Source organism: Miniopterus natalensis, chromosome 13 (assembly GCF_054644295.1).
Source record: "Miniopterus natalensis isolate mMinNat1 chromosome 13, mMinNat1.hap1, whole genome shotgun sequence".
Taxonomy (NCBI): Eukaryota; Metazoa; Chordata; class Mammalia; order Chiroptera; family Miniopteridae; genus Miniopterus; species Miniopterus natalensis.
This window is the reverse complement of record NC_142093.1, coordinates 10980972-10993655: the sequence shown is the minus strand read 5'-3', so window position 1 is coordinate 10993655 and position 12684 is coordinate 10980972. Positions and strand designations below refer to the sequence as shown.

Below are 12684 nucleotides of genomic sequence, written 5' to 3'. Positions count from 1 at the left end.
GACAACAAACAAGACAGAGGGCAATATCCTAGCTTTGCCATCATCCCACAGACCCTGGGCTCTGGTGGGGTGTTTCCACTAGGGCCCTCTTTGGCTATGCAGTTGCGTGCGTGCGTGCGTGTGTGTGTGTGTCTGCTTAGCATTTAAGGTGCTTCACCTGGTAAGGGCAGAAAAGTGGAGTTGAAGTTGATTCCATCAGGCCAACACCACTGAACTCCTGTGTGCGGCCCACCTCCCCTCCCGACCCTGACCTCCCACTGAAATCACCTGGGGAGCCCACGGCTGTCTAGGGGTTGAGAATCACCGCCCTGTGAGGTCAGAGGAAACATCTGCAAAGCAGACCTTCTGCAGGCTCACCGGCAGTGTGCTCTTGCTGGTGCGGAGCTGACCCTGAGAGCACGGGGACTCAGAGCTCCCTCTCCTCCACGCTCCCTGGCTGGGCCGCTGCATCTGCTGCAGGCTCCGGGGGCGCTAATCCTGCCCCTGTCTCTTTGGTTTCCTTTTGCAGACTTCTGATGCCGTCATCAAGGTGGATGTGGTGAGTGTGGCACCATCGGTGGGCGGGCGCTCTGGGAAAAGAGGACCCCACACTGGCATCGGGTGTCAGGCCAAAGGGCCCAGCATCAGGCACTGAGCCCCCCTCCCCCCCCAGCCCCTGGGCGCACATACCTGCACACCCTCCACGGAGGCAGAGGGAGAGAGCTCTTGGGCAGCAGGGCCCCGAGTGCCAATCCTGCTTTGGCCAGTGGCTCCTGCTGGCAGGTCGTGACCTCTCGGGCCCTGACAGCCTCCTCCCCAAAACAAAGCCCTGCCCTTTGACAGCGGCGGCCCCACAGAGCCTCCCAGGGCTTCCGGGGAGTAGGTGGCCAGAACAGAGGGGGGCCCCGTGGCCAGGGTGGGGGGCTGTACGCAGGACCCGGACTGGCCCGCCCCCAGGCTGACGAGGAGAAGGAGAGGAAGCGGAAGAAGAAGAAGGGCGGCTCGGAGGAGCCGGAGGAGGAGGAGCCCGACGAGAGCATGCTGGACTGGTGGTCCAAGTACTTCGCCTCCATCGACACCATGAAGGAGGTGAGGCCCCGGCTCGGCTCGGCTCTTCTTGCCCCGACGGCAGGCCGCCTGCCTTCCCGGGCTTGCTCTTCTCTCGTCCTGATTCATGTTTTTCACAAACATCCCGAGTATATGTGAGCCAGACACCGCCCCAGGTGCGGTGGGAGCCGAAAGATAAGACGCCATACCCGCCCCGAGGGGCCCTCTGCTTACTGGGCTAAGTGGACATGTGAACAGTGTGGTGACAAAAGCAAACCAGCCCTGCCCGAGTCAGGGAAGGCTTCACCGAGGAGGTGACATTTGAGGGAGGGGAGGACGTGCTCAGAGGCCAAAAGGAAACAACAGCTCCTCAGGAGCGCTTGCCCACCTTCATGCTGTTTTCGTTTTACACATCTCGGTCACCACGGCTGTGACATGTTCGTCCCCTGTGCCTGCACGTGGGCTCTGTCCCAGAAAGCACATTCCTGCTTCTCTTCAAATGTCTCGTCTCCACACTGCCTTCCTAGCGCAGGGCACGCCCTGGCTGCCTGGCGACCAAGAGGCACATGTGCCTGCAGCTGTGTTTCCTCACTGAGCTGATCCAGCCAGTCTCTCCCCAGGCCCCTTCTGTGGCCCAAGCCATGTGTGGTGTTCACTGTCCCCATCAGTCAGAGCACAGGCTAAGCTGCAGCGAGGTAAAGCGGCATAAGCGAGAAAAAGGCTGGTATGACGACTCAGCGGTGCCAAGGACCAAGACCCTGCCACCTGGTTACTGGCATCTGTACACAGAGGTGGCTCGCCATTGTGTCCTAATGCCAGTGCACCGGGAGGGTGACGAGAAGAGGACTTGTGCTCCTTTCCTTTTAAGGGCCCAATCCAAAAGTTGCACACATTGGCCTGAATCTAGTGCCATAGCCACACAGCCACCAGGGGGGCTGGGAAATGCAATCTTTTGCTAAGTTGGCTGGTGCCAAGAAAAACTCCTCAAGAACAGGGAACAGATAATTGGGGGACACTGGGTAGTATCTTCTCCCACCATCACCTCCTGGAGACAGGTTGGCCAGGCTGGAGCCCCAAGAGGCTGCCTGTTGTCTTCTTGTCTCTGTGCCTATAATTTGCACAAGCTGCCGCCAGGTGATGGTGGTACTTTGGTTGAAACGTAGTGATTTAGTTTCCAGTAGGCAGGGCGCACTGAGTGAAGACATAAAGCATATTTTCTCACTCAGTTATACCTTTTTCTACCTTAAAAAATAATAATATAGCCAGCAACATTAAAGGATACTATATTTTTTAATGATGCACATCTAAAGAATCATAAACCCCTAAGTACAGTTAGTCATATTGTACACATCACAAAAATATTTTAACCCTCTTAAGCAGAACACATGATGGGTTTGTAACTCACTAAGAAAGAGCTTCTGTTTCTAGAGCATTTAAGACTAGTCTGAAACCACAGTGGGGGTCAAAGACCCCTCCCCAGGAAGCCCATCTTCCTTCCCTCTCACCTCATCTTTTGGCAGCAACTTCGACAGCAAGATGCCTCAGGAGCAGACTTGGAGGAGAAGGATGAGATGGACAACATTGAGGGTGAGCCCTGGAACCCCGGATCTCTGCCATTCCCCCCCTGCCCCCAGATGGCCTGCTCCCCTGCCTGTCGCACCAGGTGCTTCTCTTTCCTCCCATGGGCCCACACAGCTGCCGCAGCCAAGAGCAGGCGTCAGCAGGCATCCCTGGGCACTAGCAAGCAGGCTCAGGCCCTTATCCAGAGTGGCTTTTACTCCGACCAGTTTAGCAACTACAGAGATGGACATTTAGAGCCACAAAACATAAGAGCTGGAAGGGACCTCACAGCTCATCTTACCTAGCATTTTCTAGACCTTTCCATGGAGCAATGTTAATGGATTTTCTGGAGGGGGAAAAAAAAAGAGTTGTGTGGTTCAATGTGAAAAATAAGTCTTTTGATGCAGGACTTCTCAGTACCTTTAATATACAAATGTTATTAAAAATCTCTAAAAGGAAGATATAATATAAAATATTTCCCCAACATATTTGACCATAATATCCTTTTTTCTAAGGCATTACAAGAACACCTATACCTGGTGTTCCACTGAATGCAGTTTGGGAAACGCTGATATAGAACAACCCTCGTAATGTTACAGACAAGCAGGCTGAGACCAGAGAGAAAAGAGCACCTCCCATGCCCAGCTCTGTCAAAGGGCATGACAACAGTCTTTGTACACACTCCCAGCATGACCTTCTTGGGGACCTGCACCCATGTGAGGCGGGCATGCCAGGGAGTATTGTCCGCATTTTTCAGATGAGCATAGAGACCGGCCAAGTGAAATTAGCAAAATAAATTAGCAGCGAGCTGGATCTCCAGCCCAGCCCTTCCTGCCCCATCGTTTCTGCCCCAGACTGACTAGGCCTCCTTTTCTGGTTCTGGCCAGGCCTGAAGGGGCCCATGAAGGCCAAGGAGAAGGCAAAGGCTGCGAAGGAGGAGAAGAAGAAGAAAGGCCAGAGTCCCGGCCCTGGCCAGGGGCCCGAGGCCCCTGAGAAGAAGAAACCCAAGATCGATGAGCTCAAGGTAAGGGTCTGGGACAAGCCCTGCCGGGGGTGCGAGGTCACACCTGAGGGCATGAAGTGGCAGGTGGGACAAGAGGGAGGCCAGAGGACAGGCCACGTCCCCCTGACGGTTCAGCCTGGCTCAGGTGTACCCTAAGGAGCTGGAGTCAGAGTTCGACAACTTCGAGGACTGGCTGCACACCTTCAATCTGCTGCGGGGCAAGACGGGGGATGACGAGGACGGTTCCTCCGAGGAGGAGCGCATCGTGGGCCGATTCAAGGTCAGGAGAGGAGCAGGGCTTAGCCCCTAAGCCCCAGGCCCTGAACCCTGAGTCCCCGGCCATCCCTACACCTTCCACCTTCCCATCAGCCTGAGCCCAGGGCTGACAGTCACAGTCACGTGGAACTGTCAGCTGTACTGGTTGGTAAAATATGGAAATACTTCCATACTAATTGATAAAGAGCATCTGCCCTGAGGGCCTCCCCAAGTTGCCTTCCTCCACCCAGTGCCACTGCCCTGGTCACTCCCTCCAGAACCCCTGGACTTCCTCATGATCCAGCAACAAAAGAGTGAAGGCCCTGCCACCAAAGAATGCAGACTGTTGGCTGTTTTGAATGCCACCCCCACTGGTGCTCACAGAAACCTGTCCCCTAATCCACGCTTGCCTTGCCCAGGGCTCCCTCTGCATGTATAAAGTGCCACTCCCAGAGGATGTGTCCCGGGAAGCTGGATATGACCCCACCTATGGCATGTTCCAGGGCATCCCCAGCAATGACCCCATCAACGTGCTGGTCCGAGTCTATGTGGTCCGGGTGAGACTCCCGTCAAATCCCCACCCCCACCACCCAGTCCTCCTGCCCAGGAGGGGTTGAAGCCACTGCAAACTGACAGTCCCTGACTGGGAGGCACCCGAAGGGCATCTGGTCTAGTTCCCATCTTTATAGTGGAGGAAGCCGAGGCCCAGAGAGGGGCACATGGCAAGTCTTCTGCCTCTGGTCCAGTTCTGCCCCTCACCATCATGGACTATCAGGGAGCAGGGCGGGGGCACTGGAAGATGAGGAGGGTGTGGGGAGCCTACTCAGGAGCCCCCCTCCCCATCTCAGGCCACAGACCTGCACCCCGCAGACATCAATGGCAAAGCTGACCCCTACATCGCCATCCGGCTGGGCAAGACCGACATCCGGGACAAGGAGAACTACATCTCCAAGCAGCTCAACCCTGTCTTTGGGAAGTAAGGCCTCCTGGTGGCCTCCCACCCCCACCCCAACTTCTCCAGCCCAGATCCCCTCCCACCTCACCCTCAACCCTTCTCCCAATCTCCGCGCTGCCAGGTCCTTTGACATCGAGGCGTCCTTCCCCATGGAATCCATGCTGACAGTGTCCGTGTACGACTGGGACCTGGTTGGCACCGATGACCTCATTGGGGAAACCAAGATTGACCTGGAGAATCGCTTCTACAGCAAGCACCGCGCCACCTGCGGCATTGCCCAGACCTACTCCATGTACGTGTGGAGGGGCGGGCCCGCCTGCTGCACCTTGGCTCTAAAAATAAGATTCAGAGTGGGTGGTTTGGGAAGGTAGACATATTACAGTATCTGTTCCAGGCAAGGCCTGAACCCCTGCAGGCTCTGGGCACAGCCTTCAGGGGCCAGGACAGAGTCTAAGACAACAAGAGAGCCACCACGAGGTTCCAGGCAGAGGAGGCAGGGCAAGGAGGGTGAAGTGAGCTGGGAAGAGAGGTGGCACTGTGCCCTTTCCTGGGGATCTGGTTGGTCTCTGCCACTGACGGGCTGTGTGACCCTGGTTATGTCCCTTAACCTCTCTGGTTATCAGTTTCCCCATGGGATTCTTTGAGGTTTCAGAGAGGTGGGCACCATGGGGGGAGACTGGATACTCATCCTTGGGAGAGTGGGTACCTGGGGCCAGAGCCCAGGGCAGGAAGCATCAGCCTCCAGCAGCTTTGGCACCTCAGCTGAGCCCAGGGCCCAGGGCAGGGCCCATGTGCTGACCGAGGGCAACAGACAGCTTTAGAGGACTGGCCATAACCAGCTGGCACCTGGGAATGGCGCAGCCCCACCCGAGCCCCACCCGAGCCCCACCAGGCCTGTGTGCCCCCTCCCACAGACATGGCTACAATATCTGGCGGGACCCCATGAAGCCCAGCCAGATCCTGACCCGCCTCTGCAAGGAGGGCAAAGTGGACGGCCCGTACTTTGGGCCCCCTGGGAGAGTGAAGGTGTCCAACCGAGTCTTCACCGGGCCGTCGGAGATGGAAGACGAGAACGGTAATGGTGCTGGACACAGCCACAGGGGTGTCAGTGGTCAAGGAGAGACCCGCACCTCCCCGTGACAGGGCCTCGAGGCCTAGCCTGAGGTCTCCCCCACCGGGGCCCAGTGCCCCTCTGCACATCAGCCCAGAGCCACACTCCTGTCTGCCCAGCCTCCGCCCAGCCTCCCCATGCTGCACAGTGCTTGCCCACTTCTTGCCTCCTCTCCTTCTCAGCATCCCTGCGCACTAAGGGGGACCTCCCCATTCTGTAGATGAGCAATCTGAGACCCAAAGAGTTTAGTGACTTGTCCAAGGTCACGTGGCTCCAAGCCCCGCGCTCTCCCCACTCCTTTGCCCGTGTGGCCCTTCCCAGGGAATCAGGAAGGCCTGTGTGGGGAACTCCTGCTGACCACCTTCAGGATGCTGGGACAGGAGGTGGATTCTTGCCCTCCCTGACCTCACATCCCCTCAGGATTCTCTGGTCAAGTTCCCCAGGCAGAGAAAACCCAAGGACACAGACCTCTCTAGGCCCTGTGGGACAGCTGGCGGCTTGGGCAAGCTGCTCTCCCTCTGTGCCTCAGTTTTCCCAACAGTAAAATGGAGATGGGCAAACCAGTGATGGCTCAGGGGCCCCTTTATGCCTGAGTCCCTGGCCCAGCACGGGTCTTGTTCTGCTGAGCCCATATGTGCAGCTGACACACTGGCACCCACAGGTCAGAGGGGGCCCACAGATGAGCACGTGGCACTGTGTGCCCTTCGGCACTGGGAAGACATTCCCCGAGTAGGCTGCCGCCTGGTGCCGGAACACGTGGAGACTCGGCCACTGCTCAACCCTGACAAGCCGGGCATCGAGCAGGTGACTACCCTGAGGTTCTTTGGTATTTGAGATCAGGGAGTCCCAGCCTGGGTCCATTAAACAGGTCCTCATGCTACTGGCTGCATTCCCAAGCCTGGTGGCACCTCTCCACCATGGCCCTTCACGGTAACTCCAGTGGCACTTGTCTTTGCCTTGAGTGAGAACCACATCAGCTCAGGTGGACACTTGGGGTGTCTCCCTCAGAAGCTGTGATTGGCTATTGATGATGTCATAGGAATTCCTAGCATCCAAGGATGAAAATTGATGAAATGACAGAATAAAGGTTGAGAGGGAGGGGAGAGCAGTGGAGGAGTTGTGGGGAAACCTGCCACGCCCCTCTTCCTCAGGGCCGCCTGGAGCTGTGGGTGGACATGTTCCCCATGGACATGCCGGCCCCCGGGACGCCTCTGGACATCTCCCCCAGGAAGCCCAAGAAGTGAGCTGCTGAGGCCCAGCACCACTCCTTCCCTGCTCTCACCCCTTGATGTTCCTCCCACAGCCCAGATCACCCTGATCGGTTGGCATTCCCCATGTGGCCTTGTGATGGGAACAGACCAACCCATTAAGAGAGTTGTGAGGCCTGCCCTTGGCCATGAGCACACATCAGTACCCTCCCGTGGACTTTCACCAAAATGTGGGTTCCCACACACGTAGTACACAGTCCCACACAAGACACAGACCCCTGAGAGTCTGCTCTGTTCTCTCACAGTCCCCACACCAGGCTGTCATTAAGCCTTGCCAGGTTCTATTTAGAGCACCTGCAGAGATGAGCAGGCGTGAGTGCCTGGAAGGAGCAGGAAGAGGGTAGGGTATAAATAGCACTGGATCAGGAGCCAAGCCAGCTGCCTCTCCTAGTTGACCCTGGCCAAATCACTTCATGTCCCTGGCCCTCAGTTTTCCCATCTGTACAATGGCAGATCAAGTCACCCAACTGTGACGTCCTCAGTGCCTGGAATCAGGGCCAGCTTCATGGGCATATATATTTGCACAGGGACTCACGCTCAGAGATGCCCCACCCTTGCTCCAACCTGATAATCTTGAAATTCTTAATGATTTTTAAACAAGGAGCCCCACATTTCCATTTTGCCCTGGGCAGTCAAATTATGTCAACAATTCTGCCTGAAATAGCTTCCCCCTCTGAGGCCAGAGTGTGCTGTTCCAGGGCCTACCACGAGGGGACACTCCAACCTATTGTGTCACCAGGACTTGCAGTCCAGGGCATAACTCCAAGAGCCACTCTCCATACAATTTTCAGTGGATGACTCAACCTCACTCCTGAAAGCTGAAATGTAACTACCTCATTTATAATGACAATTACCCTTCAAAGGGAAAATTCTCTTTGGGGACAAGGAGAGAAAGGAAACTAGATTCCATGGATGTCTACTGCTGGCTACTGTGCTTAAGTGTAAATTTCCATTAGAACTGGAATGGAGCTTCTGGCCCCTGGAGACAGGGAACTTGCTCCTGACTCTGGGCCTCTACTCAGCCACCCCCAGAACTGGGCCTGCCCCTCCCTGCCCTGAGCCAGCCTCCCTGCCCTAGAGTACGCTTTGGGTCCTGTCAGTCCAGCAAGACTGGCTTCCCCCAAGGCTCTCCTCACAATGACCATGCTGCCTGGCTGACTCTCACAGCAGGGAAGGGGGGAACCCAATACCTCTCCTTCCCCTCTGCTCTTTCAGCCCCAACCTGCCCAGGCCCCATGCTCACTCCCGGTCCCCAGGACTTGTCTCCATCATCTCATGTCCAGCCCCCTGCCCATCCCAGCCCCAGGATCCTGGGGGGCAGTAACCCCCCCCAAGACTGCTCATCAGCCTCTCCCCTTGCCCAGGTATGAGCTACGGGTCATCGTGTGGAACACGGATGAGGTGGTGCTGGAGGACGACGACTTCTTCACTGGGGAGAAATCCAGTGACATTTTTGTGCGGGGGTGGGTGAGAGGTCCCTGGCTGGGAGGGGGCCGAGCAGAGTGAGCCCACCTTCCTAGAGGGCAGGAGGGGAGGGCAAGGACAAAGGGAGCTGTGGGTGGGGAGAGGCCCTCCTGGTGTGGCTGCAGGTCTGGAGCAGGTGACCTCCTGCAGGTGGCTGAAGGGCCAGCAGGAAGACAAGCAGGACACTGACGTCCACTACCACTCCCTGACCGGCGAGGGCAACTTCAACTGGCGCTACCTCTTCCCCTTTGACTACCTGGCTGCCGAGGAAAAGATCGTCATCTCCAAAAAGGAGTCTATGTTCTCCTGGGATGAGACTGAATACAAGATCCCTGCGCGGCTCACCCTACAGATCTGGGATGCCGACCACTTCTCCGCCGACGATTTCCTGGGTGCAGGGCTGGGCTGGGTGTAGGGGGGGGCGGGGACCCTGAATGGAGAGGGCAGGGGAGGGGGAGGGAGGGACGGAGAGAGCCCACCCTGGGTGGTCCCTCCCATCTGTCGGTCAGAGCTGACTCTGAGGTTGCCACAGGGGCCATTGAGCTGGACCTGAACCGGTTCCCACGGGGCGCGAAGACAGCCAAGCAGTGCAGCATGGAGATGGCCACAGGGGAGGTGGACGTGCCCCTGGTATCCATCTTCAAGCAGAAGCGTGTCAAAGGCTGGTGGCCCCTCCTGGCCCGCAATGAGAATGACGAGTTTGAGCTCACGGTGGGCACCACCACTGCCCGAGCAGTGGGCAGGGCTGAGCCAGGGCTGAGGGCCTGGTACCTGGCCCGGGCACTGGGACCGTGCTATTCCTCTCTGCAGGGCAAGGTGGAGGCAGAGTTGCATCTACTGACAGCCGAGGAGGCCGAGAAGAATCCGGTGGGCCTTGCCCGCAATGAACCTGACCCCCTAGAGAAGCCCAAGTGAGTGCCCTGCTGCGCCATGAGCCCCAGCCACACTGCTCCTTGGGGGCACTGGAACAGGAAGGAGGGGCCAGAACCTTCTGGTCTTCTTGCCCCCACTCTTCTGCTCTCTTATTCCTTCCTGGGAACTACTTGGCCCAGGGTGAACCCCTCCTGGCCGGGCGCCCTGGCCGTTCCCTGAGCCTTCGCCCTCTGAGTCCTTTCCCCACTCTCCCTCCACTCCTCTTGCTGTCCAGCCGGCCTGACACGAGCTTCATCTGGTTCTTGAACCCGCTCAAGTCTGCCCGCTACTTCTTGTGGCACACGTACCGCTGGCTGCTGCTCAAGCTGCTGCTGCTCGTGCTGCTGCTGCTCCTCCTGGTCCTTTTCCTCTACTCTGTGCCTGGCTACCTGGTCAAGAAGATCCTTGGGGCCTGAGCCCCGCGTCCTCCTGGGTCTGGTACTCCTCCCTCTTTCTTCTGGACCCGGGGCTCATGAGCTGGACAGCACATGGAACACACAGCACACATGCACAGCACACATAATTGCACACACGTGCCCACGCGCGCACACACATGAACTTGCAAGCTTTCGAACAGTTTCATAGGCTCTCAGACCTGGAAATGTCTCTTTTACATGATTACACATTAGGCCCGAGAGGTGAAGTAACTTGCCCAGGGTCCCCTAGGGTAAAGCTAGGACTCGGCCTGTTTCCGAGTTGCCAACCGAGCATTCTTCAAACCACACCGCCTCCTCCCCCAGCAACATTCCTGACAGACCAGCGCTATTCCAGGGGCAGAAAGAAGCTGAGACATGGACAGGGGAAGGGGGAAGGGTTTGGCTAGGCTCAGCCAGCACGTCCTGAATAGTTCCTGCAGCATCCACCTGCCAACCCACAGCCGTTTTCCACCCTGCAGGATAGTAAGTAGATCCATCCAATTCCAACATCTTAGTAGCCAACATCTGCTGAGCACCAGCTCCGTGCCAGGCACTGTGCTGAGAGCTCCACCCGTCACTGCCTCATTCCATCCTTTCACCAACCCTGGAGGTGGGGTCTACTGTTACCCCGCTGCCCAAGTGAGGAAACTGAGGCTCACAGAGGTGCTAACCTGCCTGTCCCGCTGGGATTGGAAACCAGGAGCCCTGCGCCCTCGCCCCACTCCGCAGCCCCACCTGTGCTGAGCACAGCTCTAAGGGTGCAGCCTGAGTCCTCCAGGAGTCCGCAGGGCAGGAGTTTGAAAAAGCATATTCAGTACTTTAACTTTATATCGTGACATTCTGTAAAACCTATCGTTTACAACACAAACCCAGAATGTAAGGCTCGACAAGCACTTGGCTAGGAGGCCATGAGAAGGCAGAGCAGCGATCACACCCCTACAGTGGGCAGGTCGGTTAGGGTGGCAGGCTCCTCAGACCTTAGACAGAAGGTTACGATCATGAGAAAGGGGGAGGCAGGGAAACACTGATCTCACTGAGAGAGAACACGGCAGCGCTGGACCCTGTACAATGAGCTGCTGAGTGGAGGAGCCCCCTGATAATTAGAGCTGCCTGTGGGCCTGCGGCCGCCCCTTCAGATGGCGAGCCTCCTTGGCTGCCAGTGTTGAGGTGGAGGCTCATGGCTGCCCCACCAGACATGCGGGCTAGACCTGCGGAGGAGGTGGGGACGCCAGAGGGCCCTGCGAATAGGAGTGTCGGCAGCAAACCTGGTGCTTAGAAATGGGCTCAAACCCTACGTCCAGCACTCACAGCTTTTGGGACTGGGGTGACAAGGTCTCTTGGGGCCTAGAAGGGCTGAGGGGATAGGGTGCCCTGGGAGGTGCCCACTGCCTGACCTCCCCTCCCCTCCCCCAGCCGGCCCGATACTGCCTTCGTCTGGTTCCTCAACCCCCTCAAGTCCATCAAGTACCTCATCTGCACGCGGTACAAGTGGCTCATCATCAAGATCGTGCTGGCGCTGCTGGCGCTGCTCATGCTGGGCCTCTTCCTCTACAGCCTCCCCGGCTACATGGTCAAGAAGCTCCTGGGAGCATGAGTCCCCACAGCCTCCCCACAGCTCCTCCCCTGGGCCTGTGCATTTGTCCCTCCCCTGGCGTGCACTTTCCAGGCTTCCTGGGGAGCCTGAGGAGCCCCATGTCCACCCTTTAGGCCTCGGGTCCCAGGAGCTTGTCTCCTGCTTGCTGGGCTGGTCACACCCCACTGCAGTCCTCTCCTCCCCAAGCCTGCTGCTGGCCCGGTCCTGCCCCTCTGGTCCCTGCCTATGGGGTGGGGGCTGGGGGTGGGGGTCTGCCCCATTTGTTGAGGCAACACCCTTCTTCAGGCCCTGCCTCCACAGGAGGCCACCCCAAACCCTCCCCCAGGTCTTCCAGTCAAGGACTAAAACTTTAATGAAATTAACCAAGGATCGTCTCATGGGCCAGTGCCCAGGACTTTTAAAAAAAGTGACCAAGCAAAAAGCATCACCCTTCCCTCCTCCAGACATAATCCTGTGAGGGCAGCGACACCACCAGTCTTTGTTCTGCAAAATTGGGCCAGACCCTTCCTACTAACCCTGTGGGTGGCTGCCTCTGTCCCCTGTGCCCCTGCACATTCCCGGAGGCTCCTCCCCCTGCCCAGGCTGCTCCCAGCCCCCCCTAGCCCCCCCCCCCCCCCGCAGGTGGGTTTTTGGGGATTCCCAGAGCTTCCTCTTGTCCCTGCCTGCCCGAGCTGGGTTTCTCTTGGCTGTTTTCCTTTCTGAGTGGTTATCTTTCTCTTAATAAAAGAAATCAAACACTGACCTGACATGTCTGCTCAAATAGGGGGACTGGTGTGGGGCAGGGTTGGGGGCACTCTGAGGTTATCAAACATAGTACCAGCTGGCCCCTCTGGCTTTTCCTTTGGGTGAATGGCCTTGTGTCCCAGGGTTCAAGGCGGGCCTAATGCATAGGACCACTGCCCAGGGTGCCCACTGGAGAAGCCTCACATCCTAGCCCAGGGGGCCCCAGAAGGGTCCCGCAGGCCCAAGGACAGTCCAAAAGCTGAAGCCCCCACAAGCTGCCCCAGAGCTCCAGCTTCCACACATAGACTGCAACTGCCCCCCGAAACAACAAGGGAGCCCCACACCACTGGCTTGTGCCTCATCCCACAGCACCGTGCCTGTCCTCATATCATAATCT

General features: G+C 57.6%; 1 protein-coding gene across 4 annotated transcripts in view; it reads left to right on the top strand.

The window, feature by feature from the left end:
- Positions 1–11564, top strand: part of OTOF (otoferlin) — a 76537-nt gene extending 64973 nt beyond the window's left edge. For 2 of the 4 annotated variants that reach the window (XM_016210156.2, XM_016210167.2), the window contains 16 exons: positions 509–538; positions 937–1068; positions 2547–2613; positions 3474–3610; positions 3735–3869; positions 4264–4401; positions 4693–4820; positions 4921–5091; positions 5714–5874; positions 6572–6714; positions 7062–7150; positions 8543–8641; positions 8793–9034; positions 9175–9353; positions 9453–9553; positions 11384–11564. In XM_016210156.2, the coding sequence (XP_016065642.1) occupies positions 509–538; positions 937–1068; positions 2547–2613; positions 3474–3610; positions 3735–3869; positions 4264–4401; positions 4693–4820; positions 4921–5091; positions 5714–5874; positions 6572–6714; positions 7062–7150; positions 8543–8641; positions 8793–9034; positions 9175–9353; positions 9453–9553; positions 11384–11564 (2133 nt within the window). Of the gene's footprint in view, positions 1–508; positions 539–936; positions 1069–2546; positions 2614–3473; positions 3611–3734; positions 3870–4263; positions 4402–4692; positions 4821–4920; positions 5092–5713; positions 5875–6571; positions 6715–7061; positions 7151–8542; positions 8642–8792; positions 9035–9174; positions 9354–9452; positions 9554–9789; positions 9971–11383 lie in introns of those variants that run through there. The other 2 variants (XM_016210177.2, XM_016210160.2) reach the window with 1 other exon arrangement.
- The last annotated feature ends 1120 nt before the right edge of the window (positions 11565–12684 follow it).